General features: G+C 33.4%; 1 protein-coding gene across 13 annotated transcripts in view; it reads left to right on the top strand.

Moving 5' to 3' along the window:
• The window catches only part of LOC149775740 (uncharacterized), a 194,377-nt gene that overhangs the window by 94,280 nt on the left and 83,347 nt on the right, over positions 1 to 16,750 (top strand). For all 13 annotated transcript variants that reach the window (XM_089944251.1, XM_089944253.1, XM_089944257.1 and 10 more), the window contains 2 exons: positions 3,591 to 3,674; positions 7,589 to 7,656. In XM_089944251.1, coding sequence (XP_089800377.1) covers positions 3,591 to 3,674; positions 7,589 to 7,656 — 152 coding nt within the window. The remainder of the gene's footprint in view (positions 1 to 3,590; positions 3,675 to 7,588; positions 7,657 to 16,750) is intronic.

Raw genomic sequence — 16,750 nt, 5'->3', positions numbered from 1 at the left:
GTATTTAAAGTTCATTTATTGGATGCTGTTAATGTTAGAATGATGAAACTTGATAATTGGATGCATCTTTGTTAGTATTATACCTTCAAAAAGCAAAGAAGGATTTTGTGAAATGCTTTCCATACTTTACTAACGTAGGTTAAATATTTGTGTTGAGGTTATCACTTTCACACACACACACACACATACAATCCTTCAGACCAGTGTGCAGCTGAAAGAAAACAAAAAGTTTATTTGGTAATCAACTTGCGATAGGTTTCCCAGAAAAGGTTAACTAATGTGTATTGTACTTTTAAATGAATATAGAAATTAGATGAGTGATTATACTTTTCACATATGTCCCCATCTGCAGTAGCTACTCAAGATCAACTGTGCATTTTGTATGGCAGTTCAGGATGTCACTCCAAGGTTACTCACATTCTGTCAAATTCAGCCTTAAAATTGGGCATCTATTATTGACACTGAGAATAGATCTGAAGCAGATTTAAAGAACAACGAGATTTTGACAAATAATAATAGTAATATCTGGAAATTTTTCAACTTTTTAAAGCACTTCAGCTTTGGTATCATAGAAAGAAAATGTTCTTTTTTATTATTTTGTGTATTTTATTCCCCATTATGGCATATGTGTACATATGGTTGTGTGTGTGAAAATTGATATCACTGCAGGAGCAAAACCACTATTATCACCACAGCATTTGTATCACTTTTTGGAACTATATTCTTTTCCCTTGGAAGAAGTATACCTACCTTTTGTATGTTATTCAGGACACACGGTACTAATTATACGGAAGAACTGTGAACCAGTCTAGAAATGGGTGAAGAAATGATAGAGTATTTACAGGTTTGGTGGTCCATAATTGGTTAATAATGAAAATTAAAATTTTAGGAAAAATATCTTTTGAGAGCTTATCCTATATGTAATGTAAAAAAAATATTGACAAATTTCTACTGATGCAACTTTAGCATTTTTACAGGCTTGACTCAGGAGTACTCAATACTGAAAGTAGCACCTGATTCATTTGGTGCAGAATCAATAACACGTGTTTCATGCACATGTATGTAAACAAATTGCCGCGGGTCATATGGTGTTCTCCACACATAAGCTTGCACCAAGGTTAGATGTGCACGAAAAATTATAGGTGTCATTATCAGCACCCATAAATTTTAAGTTATTGAATTTTGAATATGATAGTGTTTCCATATGTTTACCATTGGAGTGGAATTAGTACCGTGAGTCCTTCAGTCTTGTATTTTCATATTTAGGCCTTTTTCTTTTTTTGGTTTCTACTCCTCTCTCTCTCCCTTCCTTCCTTACTTCCTCTCTCCATCTGGATAAACAGATATTAAAATATGTAAAAACTGTTTATTGTAATCATTGAAGAGGTGCCATTAAAAATGGCTAAACATGAAGACTACAGAATGTAGGCTTCAGGTATGATTTGTTTTAATAATAGTTTTCCACATGAATTGTACAAACTGTCTGTAAATGAACTTACATAAGCTGCTTCAATTCATTATTCAGTGTCACCTATGCAGTATCATAATACTAGTTGCACTCTACGACAGATATTACAGGATTTCATGGAAAAACTCTTGATTACATATAATGATCAAATTGTTTAAGTAGCGATTTTAACTCTTATCACAATCATCAGCGTGTCTGAAAATGATGGAGAAATCGGGGATAGATGAGTGTTGATTGAAAACCAAAATAAGACAATACAAATTTGGGTGTAAAGTCCTTTACTGAACTAATCTGCAGACTTACCAAGACCACACAATTCACATTTGAATGCACAGATAAACAAAATAAAGAACCAGAATCCTTATAGGTAAACTCATAATCATTAAAATCTTTTATTTAAGATGTCAACTCATTGTAGTCTGTTGGATTTGGCTGCTCTATATTGTTGTTACTGTATCCCCACCCCACTTGTGCATAAAATGTGTTATAGAATAATCTTTCTATTTTAGTGTAAAAAAAACGGTCATTATTTTGACAAAACTCACAACTTTTTGAAGCAATATATATAGGAGCTAAATCTTTATAAAGTCACTGTTTTACGCTTATTGTAAATTTTTGGAACTTCTTATTGATGTAGTAATGTAGTAATTAATCACATTGATAAAGAATGGAGAATACATCTATGCAAATTTTTGATATTTTCTAAAGAAAAAACAACAATATATATTTAAAGGGTGTATATATAAGGAAAAATGGCATTTCTGAAGTTGAAACATTTTGTATGGCCACAAGTGGCAATATAATGTTTCCACTTCATTTGTGAAATAGCTCCATATATCTGGTCAAAAAAAGATATCTTCCATATAGTCCTGATTAAAAGTTTTAAAAAGATAAAACTTTTTAATAGAATAAATTTTAGATAGTAAATGACCATCATTTCATTTCCATGATTGCTTTAGACAGTGTATTTTCTACATGATAATCATTGTTTACAATAGGTGCTGGAGACTACTGTAAGCTTCACATGTACTCATTAATTGCATTCTGGTCTCTTATTGCAACTTTTTAATATGTAATGTAGTATCTTCTCAAAAATGTGTTGCAAGCAGTTGCCATGAAAAACAATGTATTGGTTTGGGGGTTTAAAAAGACTTTCTTTAAATCCTTCCCATTCAAATACCAAATCAATAGTTTTATCAGCTTAACTTAACAACAAGTCTAGGCTGTGTATAGTTAGTGTTTAGTGAGAGATCCAAACAGTAATTTCAAGTCTTCATCTTCAGAAGCAGTACATTTATGGTTAAGATACGAATTTCATTTTTTTTCTTGAAGCTTTCTCAGTGTCTCTACTTACATTGTTCTATGGGCTATTAGCTTGTTAGATGACAGTGAATTTGGGTTAATTTGTATCAAAGCATTGCATACTAGCGTTTCAGGGAAAGCATAATTAAGTGCCAACTGTGTTTTGGTCTGTGACTTGATTAGTTAAATGGCTTGCAAGTCCTTCCTGCATAAGAGCAAGCTGTAACAATTGTATGTCAAGTTAACTCATTTCAATTGACCAATCTAACATTCTGTAAATATTATTATGTAATTAACATAAAGTAACTAGCATTAATTGGTGGTACTCTGCTTATATTCAGTGTGATTATTAAACCATTTAAACCATCATCTTCTCTTTCTTCTCACTGTTGAAGCCCATCCCTTTCTTAATATTTCAAAGGTACTTCAGTAACTTGTACTTTCACTTACACTGTGATCTATGACATAAAATTTGCAATTCTTTTCTTCTTTAAGAAAATAACATGTAAAAGGCTGTTTCGTCTGTCTCATTTTGATATCTGCATCCAAGCCATGTTTGGCAAAAATGTATACTTGTGAATGCATATTGTTAAAGACAGTAATTCCATACAATTCCTTACTTGTCTGATTATGCCATCTTTTTTTCTGAATAGATACATGCCTATTTTATTAGGTCTTTGTGGTTGCATAATAGGTGGATTAAAAAAATGTTGTTTTTCTGTTTTTATTTTTATTTGTTTAACATTCAGAAGTTTGCATATACAAAGTTACGTTTTAATATATTTGAGTGCATATTTTGTTGTACTTTTTTCTGTTGTAGGTTTGACAAATCATCTCAATAGCAAAGAGAAAGAGTCTACAGTTTTAAATACAGAAATGCAGAGTCTGAAATCACAAGTAACAGGTATAGTTATTACATGTATTTCTATCTTAAAAATCACAAGTAACAGGTACAGTTATGAACTGTAGTTCTGGCTTAAAAATTTTACTGGAAAATATAGATGCTTTCAAGTTGATGTTATTGTATTATTTTTTTTATTTTTTTTATCCATACATTGCATGATACACTGTATATAATGTACAGAAATATGGGGACTAGACTGCTAATTGGCTGGACTAGCCTTCTAATTGTCTTCAATTTCATGTTTTGCACAGTAACTTCCTTAATGAATTTCAACCAGATTTGGTATGTAGCTTAATATTGATAGACCTCAGGTGAGTTGAATTGTTAGTATACTAAATCATTTAGCATAGTTACAACTTTCATTTCTGGAAAATAACTTAATCAAGCTGTGGAACCACAATAATAATTGCCTTTCCCATCTGTCCTTGTGCCTATCTCTTCATGAGTCCATCTCTCCAACTCTTTTTTTTTCCATTCACATTTCTTGTATCCACCAACCTGCTGCATTCTTACAATAATCTATGCCATTTCATATGTGATTTGCCTATTGCACATAGTGATACCTTTTAAGGATTTGTTCTTGCAAAGTCCAATTTTAATTTCAATATTGCCCTTTTCCTATCTGTTTTAAATCTCCTGTGCACCAGATCCTTTTATAACCAGTAAGTCTAAGAAACCACTCAATTTTTCTGATGCAGTTTAGTGTGTACATAATCTCATAGATCAAGATGTACCTTTTGTAGGCTATTACTCGTCAACTTCAATTTGGAATAGTTGTGGATCTTGACAGTTGACTTCATATTTTTCACATTTGGTCTTGGTTGTAACCAGTGTAGTTAAACTACCCTTGAACATAGTCTGATGAAATTTGCTATGAACATTATCCTGTAGACTTACACATTTCTTTTATTAGTTTCAAGTTATGCCCTTGTCAAGTGATTTGTTTTCATTTGTGAATGTTGCGTGTTGTCCAAATAGCTCCAACACCATTCAACACAGCATGATAGAATGTAGTAAGAACATTCTTCTATGTGTACTTATGCCTATAATAGGTTTGACTTGTCTTCACCATTATGGACAGAGTTATGTCCCTTGTCAGTTAATTTTACATCTTTACTTGGGATGTGCTTGTATTGGTGAGTCCTTGAAGGCATTGGATTTCAAGTATTTCACATTGTCATTTAGGGGAATCATGACCCCTGAAATTTCATCGAACTTTCGTGTATCAAATAAGTTCCTCCATTTAAAGCCCAACAGATTGATTTGTAATAAGCATGACCCTTTTAATGGACCCATCACTACTAGCTCTGGTTCCTGTTAGATTTCAGCTAGATTTGGAATGCACTTCATATTGATATTAATTTTTCAGTATTCAGGGTGCATCATCATTTAGCAGAGTTATGTCCCCTCTGTTGCACTCATCCACTTTTTGTTTCAACAAAATAATTCTCACTTATTATTGGATTTCCAAACAACTTGATATCCAGCACTATATTGATATAACTTCATCAGCATGTGATTATCAACTTTCTACATCATCATTTAGTGGCAGTGTGTATAGCCTATCGTGTGCTGAAAAATGGCATTAAATCCCTACAACAACAACAACTTTCTACATCATCATTCAGTGGCAGTGTGGCTGCTGAATGATGGACCTACATATTATTGTTACCATCTTAACCATATTTTTATATCAAATTTTATTTCAACTTTATATTGATGCTATTTTTGTCTTTATGATTTTTTAAATATGAGAAAATGTAAACTTATTGCCTTTCCCAAGAATACATCAAGGCAGCTGACTTGGGCTGGCCTGGGCAGGTGTCAAACCCATGGCCCTTGAATTTATATTCTTACACTCAACACCACTGAGTTACCATGACTCCCTTTATATTTATGATACCTCACATGGATTCATTTGTCAGTGTTCAGAATCTTTCTGTAACAATGTATTTTAATTCATCATCACCTAGCTCTTCATCAACAAAACTACACTTCCTTCCAATGAAAAAGGAAAGACATCTGTTACTGGAATTTGGTCGTTTGATATTACCATGAATTCACTTTTTTTCATTGGGTAACACTTTTCATAGATTTCATGGTTGCTTCAAACACATTTTTATAGACTTGACAAAATATTATTCATAGCTCAATTGGTCAAGACCAGAGGAGCTTATGGGATAGCCTATTTTCCATCATCCATTGTCTGTACTCTACATCCATCATCTTTCATCCATCTGTCTGTTGGCACACATTTTGTATCACTTCTTCTCCTACAAAGAAATTTTACACACATATTCATCCCATTATCTCTTTGGTTGTAAATGAAAATGATGCTCTCAGACAATTGTTGTTATTATTTGGGTTTAACACCATTTCTCAGTGCAAAAAAGCCTATACATGGTATCCTGTATAACTGGTGGAGGAAGAACCCAAGAAAACCCATTAGAAGCACCGAGCCATGGGACACTATTGGCAGCTTTCTTGCATACCCAAGCTGGCTAAGCCCAAGACTCAAAACCGCATGGACAGTAGTGAGATGGCAGTGATTGGTAAAGGCAAATTCTTTAAGCCACTCGGCCATCTGGGGACCCCTGCCAGACAGTCAGTATGGCCAACAGAGCAGCCTTAAAAATCTTGTCATAATCCTTCTCAGTGAATGGTCATATTAACATTGGGATTTCACTAAAGATTTGTTATACTGCTTTGTTAGTCCTAAATGAAAATAGTGACAATCTAACACCCAATATGGCTCCCACAGCAGCCATCATAAAGATCTAGTTATCACTTCTGCTTCTGAGTAAAAAGTCTATATCGACATAAATGTTTACATCAGAACACTTCTTATGATGTATAGTTAGCTGGTCCTAAACAAAAATGGTTCCACTTGGATGAACTGCTTTTTCAGAATGGATGGTCATGTCAGAATGAGGTTTTTGCTGAAAGACTTCTTATGATGTCCTGTTTGTCTTATATGAAAATGGTGCTGCTCTATGTCCAAAATTGTCAGCACAGGAGCCATTATGAAAAGTTGGTTATCACTACTCCTGATCAGAAGGTCATTGTCATGGGTTTTTGACCAGATGACTTCTTATGATGTTTCTTAGTCCTAAATGAAAATGATACTACTTGTACATCCAATATGACCATCACTGTAGCCATCTTGAGAATCTTGTTATTGCTACTCCACCTAAAAGGTTGGTCAAATCAACATGGGGTTTTCACTAGAAGATATAAAATGTATTGTTGGTCTTGAATGAAAATGGTACCAATCTGACATCCAGTATGGGCACCATAGTAGCCACTCATTGCTACTCCTTTTAAAATCGAAAGTGATATTGATATGTGTTTTCACCAGATATATAGTTGGTCCTCAATGAAAATGATACTGAACTTTAAGCTAATATGGCTAAATTGAAAATCTTACCACTCAGGAATGGTTTCAGTACTTGGCAGTAAAAAGAATTTTACTCCATGCAGTAAAGCATCAGTCCCTCAGAGGGACGTTTGTTTTATTGAAACAATTGGACTTTTCTACGATCCAGGAATTTATATACAGATAAAATGCCAATTTGCCCTAAGGCATGATACTCAGAAAACTTGATACCAATCAAAATATAATTGAATCAACTTATTTATTTATGTTCTTTTATCATCTTGTATTATTCCTTTTGATAGTAAATTGGCTACTCACAGCTAAGCGAATTATTTGTCTATGAAAGGAAAATAAAAAGAAAAAAATTGGCTATTTCTCTAGAATTTTATTTGCATTTTGTTATCACCACATTCAAAATGTATTTTGTCCATGTCACCAAAACTTAGCACTTTCAGGATTATAATATCTTTTCATGTCTTATATGTGCCAGGCTCCTATATCAATTGTAATTTTTATCTTTTTAAATGAATGTTTACAGATTTGCAGGTAAAGTTGGATACTAGTAAAAACAAAACCAGTGAAGTGACAGAAGAGAAGAACATGCTGGTAAGTTGAATGAAAACATATCACATTTAATTGTGCCATCTTTATGCTACATTTCCTTTTTCTTTTATATACAGTGTAAAAAAATTTAATAAATTATCAGGCATTTCTTTTTTTTAATGTGCTAGGTAATTACATTAAAGTTTATTTCTACCTATAAACAAGGTTAATATCCCTATTTTATTCAGTTTGTTTATTGAAAACTTTTTTCAATTCCCTGTACTTTTGTTTTGTCACTAGCTTTATGCTGTCAGGTTTTTGCTAATCACTGAAGGTTTTATGGTTGATCAGAAATCTGTAAGCAATTGGAATGTGACATCTTTATTTTTATTCAAATTAAGAGTTTGTGTACCTCATTAATTGTTGTAATTTAAAGAGATGATTATACTGTCGGATATCAGCAGTGTAATTGACACATTGTTAGGAAGCTTGATGTGCTTCATGCTTGAATGCTACCCGCAGACAGTGGCAAGCAAAACAAGATTTGATCATTATATTTCATTTTTGCCAGATGTTGAGCTTTCAGTGTTGTACAAGTGTTTTAATTTTGTTTAGACAGTACTATTTATGTTGAACAGTGTCAAGGGTATCATTTATAGTCATCATACCCAGTGTTGTAAGACTGAGATCCAGATGCACCATAACTATGTTACTACCCTCTTTCAGTGTCCTTATTTTAATAGCAAAAAATTAAAGAAAACTATGTTATTGTGTGTTATTGGCTACATCATGCTGAGGAAATCTTAGCATCTCTCCCAAGGTCACACTAAGGTGGCAAACTCGGCTGTTTTAGACTGGTTTTAGATTAATTTGAGTTGGCATTTCATTGTATCTTTTTTATAAAGAAGGTTTTTTTAACATTGGGGAAAATATACAAGATGGAGTAATTTAGACCATTAAGTTTAGGGCATGGGACAATAACAGTCAATGCAGCACAGACAGACATGCATGTTATACTATCAGATCATGAAGGAGGTGTTAAAAATGAAAACAAAATGGATTAATGTTAATAAAAGCAATACATGGCATGTACAGATGCACATCAATAGACTAATATAGTCAGCACCTAAGTTGGCACTGAGACAAGGAAATCACAGTTGATTTCAGTTATTTTCTTCTGTGATGCCCTGCCAAGCAGAAGATGAAAATGACCCCTAAAAAATAGTAGGAACATACTATCTACCATGTCATCTATTTTTCTATCCCTCCATTCATCACACTTTCGTCTGCACTATTTTGTGATTGCAGTTTGTGATTGAGGGCTACTTGGTTTATTTCTGCATCACTATAAGATGGTTTGTCACATAGCACAGTCCTATCTTCAAGGTCAAGGCCACTATTCAGTATTTTAAATAATCCTTCTCACTTTACTTATGTCTTTCAAGCCATTTGAGATAATGTATGAAACATGGTATACTTGTATATTATAATTAGAAGGTGTGTTTCATATTGCATTTGGGGTTTTATTTCCAGGGTCAAGACAATGCCATTATTTTGTGTTTAACGTCACACTTCACATTTTACTCTAGAACTGTAAAGCCATTTGAGATTAAGTGATGAAACTTGGTATGTTTATGCATCATGATTAGCAGGTGTGTTGCATACCAATCAGAGGTTTTATCATCTGTTTCAAGGTCACAGACCAATATTTGCCATCACACTTTCCTTTCCACACAAACTTTCTGCTTAAGTGATGAAACTTTGTTTACATCATTGTGAGGGTGTTTGTCATCCACTACATTGATGACCCTGTCTTCATTTTCTGGGCCTCAGACAAATAGCCAAGTTTTCCATCACACTTTGGATTCCATTATATATCTTTAGGACTGTTTGAGATAAGGAGGTGAAATTTAATATATAAATTTACATCATCAGACGAAGTCATGCTGCAAACTACCTTTGAGGTCTTAACTTGTGACATTATTTCCTCTCATCAATAACTCATGAGCTGTTTAAGATAAATGGATGAAATTTGGTATACTTGCATATTGTCACTAAAAGATGTGTTGCCTTCCAAATGTTGTGTCCTATGTTCAAGGTCATTTTAGTAGTTCTGTTTTTTTGGTTGCTTTTGTTTCTGCTTAATATCATTAAAGGTTCCTGAAGTTCATGGATCAACCTTGCTACACTTATATTTCATCACTGTATACCTTTGGTGACCTTACTTTGGTAGGCAGGGGCAAATGTCTCTAAATTTGCTTCTTAGCTTGCCTGAGTGAGTTTTTATGGCATTTTCCTACATCCAGCATGTGTTGTCATGCATTTGTATCAACAGTTGCTATTTTCAACTTTTTTCTATTATGTTTCTACAAATTCTTTAGTCCAAACTCGATCAAACTTGACACTGAGCATCCTGGAATGAAGGCCTTTTAAGATCATACAGATTCTACTGAATTACAATCAGTTATGGTCACCATTAGTAAAATTATAAAAACTTTTAAATGACCTCTTCACAAAAACTTCTAAACAGAATTAGACTAATCTTGACAGAAAGTATCCTCATGCAAAGATCTTACAAACTTTAACAAATGATTCCATTCCACCATTAGCTATTGTGACCATTACTAAAACAGAAACAAATTTAAATAATTTCAAAACCGGCTGAACAGAATTTGATGCGCTTTCACATAAAGCATTCTCTGATAAAGACCTTTGAAATTTTTACAAATTATTTTGCTTTGATATCATATATGGCCATTATTGCTCAAAATAAAAAACCTTAAAACAGTTGTTTCAAAACCTGATGAACAGAATTGATTAAATTTGTACAGCTTCCTTAATTGAAGGCATTTAAAGTTTGTACAAACGATATTCAACCCTGAACTAAATACGACCATCATTACTAAGAATTCTTTTTAAGTGAGCACTGAACAGAATTGAACCAAATTTGACAGAAAGCATCATGGCTTAAATGCCTTTTAATTTTATACAAATGATGCCCATCCACCATCAGATAGTAGCCATTATACTGAAAAAAAGAATATTTTAACCACTTCTAAAGAACTTGACAAAATTTGAATTTGATAGGAGGCATTCTGGCATTGAGGGCTGATACAGATATTACATCCAGATCTCTGCTGTTGCCATAAATAGATAAAACTTTAAGTGATTTCTTATCCCAAAAAGGTATATAAAAAACTTAATGAAATTCAGTAAAATAATTGTTTATAACAATAAAAAAAACAACTGTACATGACTTTTCAATAACTGCATGGCATAATTTAACTTTATGTGAACAGGAACATCCTGATATCAAATCCATTCAAGATTGTTTTGGAAATGCTTATCGGGCATCAAATGTGGTTGCTATCATTCAGAATTTAAAAAATAAAACTAAATTATTCAACACATAACATTTTGCAATAGTTAAAAAGGGAAAACAAATCTAATAAGCTACTCCTTATTAGCAAACTTGTCCGTAATGCCAGATGATCTTATGATGTGATCTAGCATCTGGCAAACTTGTCCATAATGCCAGATGATCTTATGATGTGATCTAGCATCTGGCAAACTTGTTCATAATGCCAGATGATCTTATGATGTGATCTAGCATCTGGCAAACTTGTCCATAATGCCAGATGATCTTATGATGTGATCTAGCATCTGGCAAACTTGTTCATAATGCCAAATGATCTTATGATGTGATCTAGCATCTGGCAAACTTGTCCATAATGCCAAATGATCTTATGATGTGATCTAGCATCTGGCAAACTTGTCCATAATGCCAAATGATCTTATGATGTGATCTAGCATCTGGCAAACTTGTTCATAATGCCAGATGATCTTATGATGTGATCTAGCATCTGGCAAACTTGTCCATAATGCCAGATGATCTTATGATGTGATCTAGCATCTGGCAAACTTGTTCATAATGCCAAATGATCTTATGATGTGATCTAGCATCTGGCAAACTTGTCCATAATGCCAAATGATCTTATGATGTGATCTAGCATCTGGCAAACTTGGTCATTATGCCAGATGATGTTATGATGTGATCTAGCATCTGGCAAACTTGTTCATAATGCCAAATGATCTTATGATGTGATCTAGCATCTGGCAAACTTGTCCATAATGCCAAATGATCTTATGATGTGATCTAGCATCTGGCAAACTTGTCCATAATGCCAGATGATGTTATGATGTGATCTAGCATCTGGCAAACTTGTTCATAATGCCAAATGATCTTATGATGTGATCTAGCATCTGGCAAACTTGTCCATAATGCCAAATGATCTTATGATGTGATCTAGCATCTGGCAAACTTGTCCATAATGCCAAATGATCTTATGATGTGATCTAGCATCTGGCAAACTTGTACATAATGCCAAATGATCTTATGATGTGATCTAGCATCTGGCATTCATCATCTATTGTCATTTATGCTCTCCGCATAGATGCTGCTGGACTGCATGATTGCAGGTTTTTTGCTAAAAAACATTTACTTCAAGCTAAATCCACTGAAAGTGAATAATACAAAAGTCTCTGAATGTTTCATGTAATCCAACAAAATTATTAAATATTCAAGTCCTTGAATGTTTTCACAGTAATCTAGCAAGGTATTGTCTACTTAGAGTAAATGTTTTTCCACTGTCAGTTTCAACAACCAAATTATAAATAAATCATATTTCCACTATGACTGAAATATAACTGAACAATGAAACAATGCGGGTTTAATTCCTTTATATAGCTACTGCATACATATCAAATCAACAATTGTGAATCACTAGAAAAGATTCCAGGTATTTAAATTATTCTGGATTATGAAATTTATTTATCATTCATAATCTGACTTTTTGAAAGATAATTTTGAGCCCAACTAGGGCATGCATGACATCTTCTGAGTACAGATGTTCTCCTAAGATCATGTGATGTTGGCATGATCTCCATTCAGCTATTTTGTGGCGTACTTTGACAATTAGTTGCTGACATGAACTTGGCAATAACCTTGATTTATAAATGGAGAATGTAGATATATGTACTCCATTGGAAGGTAAAATCATTCACCCAGCTCACTTTCCATTCTTTTACCTGAATGTCTTGTTTCTTGCTATGAGCCTAGAAGATTCACTCCAAAATCTCAAAAAACATTAAATATAAGTTTCTTCTTTAGCTTTGCATACAGCTAGAGGATTTGCAACTTTTTAAATAATTCATTCATCCTTTGCATAACAACTTTTGTTCTAGAGTAAGTTGCTTGGTCATACTTTGTGGATGGCTTGGGTAATAAAGAAACCCATTTATTGAAGGCTTTAAAGGTCAGAGGTTATTTTCATAGTAACTCTAATAAGAAAATGCTTTCTGAACTGTAACCTTAACTCAAGACTGCATTTCGTTATCAGAGGTCAAGGTCGTTGAGACTTATTGGTCAATAATCTGCAGTCAGCTTTTTCCTACTACTATCTACGTAGGGCTATTAAACATAGGGCAATTGTTTAACATGCTGTTCACAGCACTCTTGTTTTCAGCCACTGATAGACTTTTTGAGTTGACCTGTCATGTACTTTCAACATTTATTATTAATTTTATTTTATTGCTTTAATAAAATAGTTGCAGTACTATGTGAAGGTAATGATGTTTCCCTGACTGATATCGTTTATTTATTTAGTTTAGCCAAAATATATACCTGTAATCTACCTTTCTGACTTTTACAATATTGGTTTAGTTTACCATAACTGTAGATGATATTGACACTTTATTGATTGTGTATCCTGACAGAGGTGTGAGGAATGTGTGGTTGCATCTGGGTCTCTTGGATGCATATATTGGGTCAGAGTGCATATATGTTCATAAAGCTTATATCATTCCCCATCCTACCTGTCACCACAGCTAAGAACTTTTCAGGATGATAATATCTTGCCATTTTGTTGTATTTGCCAGGCTTGATATTTTTTGTGCTTGTTTATTTGCTTTTCTACCTCATGTGGCCATAAGGTCAAGATAGCTTATGGTATAGACCTGCTTCCGTCATCCATCATCATCTGTCAACAATTGCTTGTTACCTCTTTAAAGACCAGATTTTTTTAATTTCAATAAAACTTGGGACATCTGTTATCATAATTCTCAACCGAGTTTGACAAATAGTGAGAGCCATGCATATTAATTAGGTGGTCTCACATCTGATTGGTTATCCCCATTACCACTCTGGGGGCCATAATTCTGATCTAATTTTAATGAGACTTAGAATAAATGCTTATATCATTAGGGTCTCCATTTAGTTCAGTAATGAGCAAGGTTGACCCATATTAATGAATTGGTTTTGCATCTGATTGGCACAGCTTGTTAAACTTTGGAGGCTCTATTGCTGATCAGTTCTTTATCAAATGTAGAATATATGCTTATACCTTTACAGTCTTAGACATATATGCTAGTTGGTGGTCTTGCCTCAGAGATTGGCTGTGCTTGTTAACCTTCTAGAGGTTGTATTTTTTTAATGTGATTTTGATGAAACTTGGAATATTGGCTTATATTATTATCATTTTGGACAAGTTCACTAATGAGAGAAATCTATGTGTGTTAATGAGGTGATCTTGCATCTGATTGGCTGAACTTGTTGCCACTCCTGTAGCTATATTTTTTATCTGATTTTAATCAGACTTCAAATAAAGGCTATGTTAATAAGATACCTTGCAACTGATTGGCAGAGCATATTCATGAGACTGTATTTCTTATCCTGTTTCTGCGGAAACTTGGTACATAGATTGATATCATGAAGATCTTGAATGACTTAAGTTATGAGCAAGAGACTGATTAACTGATCTTACCTCTGATTATCAATATTGGCATAGATCAATATGAATTGTAAAATTATCTTTGAAACAAATTTCTCTCAGGATATTGTAAAATAGGTAAAATGAACTGATATAAAGTTTTGGGAGATTACCTAAGTTACGTGCATGCAATGCTGCATACGTCTGCTCATTGAAATGGTCAGCTGTTAAGACCTGTACGCTAGGTAAGCAAAATGAAACTGATTCTACCAGGGTCTGTATGTTACATTATTTTCATAGCTTTGTCATGGATTCTTGCATTGTCAAGGTTATTTGGTAATTTCAAAATCATTTCATGACACTACATTTAGAGAGATCATATCATTGTTTTCATGATTCATTAATGTAGATCATAATTTCAATAAAACGAAATTTGTTTGTAAACACATGATAAAGATAGAAAAACATTACAACTTTTATAGGTCACTGTGAACTAAATATGTTGTATTATATTGGGCATTTTCTGCGATCTATTTTGGTACTTAAGTGCACCTGCTTTCTACAAATGAAGTTTACTGGTAAAGGATTTTTCTCACTCTGCAGTGTCTTATTGGAATAAAACTTTATAGACTGCAGTGCACAGATTGGCTCAAGACTATTTTAATCTGTTGTAGAATTGAAAATTATTACATCAGAGTTTGCAAATGATAAGATAAATGTGTAGGTACAGTCATTAATTTTTTATTCATGAAACCTTGTGCCCAAAACTACCATGAAAACTAACCCTGTAAACAGCATAAATGATGAAAGTTAAATATAATTATATATAATGATAATAAAAATGTAAAAAAGAACGTATCTTGCTACAATGGAAACCAAGAATAATGTGTGGGATTTCAAAGAAGTAGGTAAAAGTTACACTCCTGTTGTCTCTTTTGCAAATCATTTTGGAGAAGGTGAATTTTTTTATTCAATATATGCAGTTGTCTGCCCATCTCAAGTCAAGTCATGAATAAAAGCTTTTAGAGTACAAAGTAGGTCACAGCTTGTCCAGACAAGGGTAAGCAGTTCTCATGGAATGGTCACGACACCAGTTGGTAGCACACTTTTTTGTCTTGGGAGAAGGCCAATAGTACTTTAAGGGACACCCATTAGCTGTTTCCGACAAAAATCTTGTTAGTACAATTCAGTAAAAACCACTTGAGATAGAACAATGAATTAAATAGGCTTCATTGTATTCACATGTTGATGACCTACCTGATTAGACCTTCAGGCCATTACAGGCAGTTTTTTTTAAACTTTTTATCCATTTTTAAAAAGAAAAATTTTTGGACAAAGATTTTTTGCTTTGCAGAGGGACATTGGGGGTATATCTCTTATAAAACAAAGATCTAGTAGTTTGTGTATTTGTTATAATAATCCCCATAATAACCTATAAACTTAAGTGGGTATCATGCTTAATTGGATAGCTCCAGTCATTTCTTACTTCTTTTTGTCATTTTTTTATATTATGGTAATAAATATTGCCATGTCTTAAAAATCATCAGTTCATTTCCATCAATCCATGTGACTTGTATCTTTTGGGTTGCTTATAATATTTTGCTATAATTGTGATTTTTGCTTGAAGTAAATCAATTGAAAAGTGTCTTTGTTCGTGCTTAGTTTGATTATTTGCTTTTGTGGAAACCAGATTCCTGATTTATTTAATTAAGTTATTGCACCCACTCATCAAAGTCTTCAGAGTCCTATAATAATCACTTCAGTTCGTCCAGCTGTCTGTCTGACCATCAACAATTTGGTTTCCGCAAGATAACCTTTTTGTGAATTGTTGACTTTTAACATAATTTGGTACACAGCTTTATATTGTTGAGTAATCACCTCTGACAGTTTGACCAAACTTTTGTTTCTGCAGCTTTATTTGCTAAGGAATATTAGGATTCCAATCAAATTTGGCATGCAACTTTATTTGCTAAGGAATATTAGGATTCCAATCAAATTTGGCATGCAGCTTTATTTGCTAAGGAATAATTGGATTCCAATCAAATTTGGCATGCAACTTTATTTGCTAAGGAATATTAGGATTCCAATCAAATTTGGCATGCAGCTTTATTCATCAGACCTTAAATGAGTTCAGTTTCAAGTAATTGACATTATTGTTTATAGGAGTTGTAATTTCCTGATTGCCCACATTTCTCTTTGGCAGATTGAAACTAAATATGCCATGCAGCTCCATATTGATGAGACCTCAAATAAGTTTGAATTCCCATGTTCCATGACAAAATTTACAGGAGTTGTGTCTAGGAATACTTGTCCTTCTGACTTTGGTTTCTGAAGCACAAATGTACCAAGGTTTTACTGAATGTTAATCAATTTTGGCAAACAGGTGTAGA

This window comes from Sinohyriopsis cumingii, chromosome 19, assembly GCF_028554795.1.
Source record: "Sinohyriopsis cumingii isolate HCF-2022 chromosome 19, ASM2855479v2, whole genome shotgun sequence".
Classification (NCBI taxonomy): Eukaryota; Metazoa; Mollusca; class Bivalvia; order Unionida; family Unionidae; genus Sinohyriopsis; species Sinohyriopsis cumingii.
Note: the sequence above shows the minus strand (reverse complement) of the source record. Positions and strands in the feature narration are given on the sequence as shown.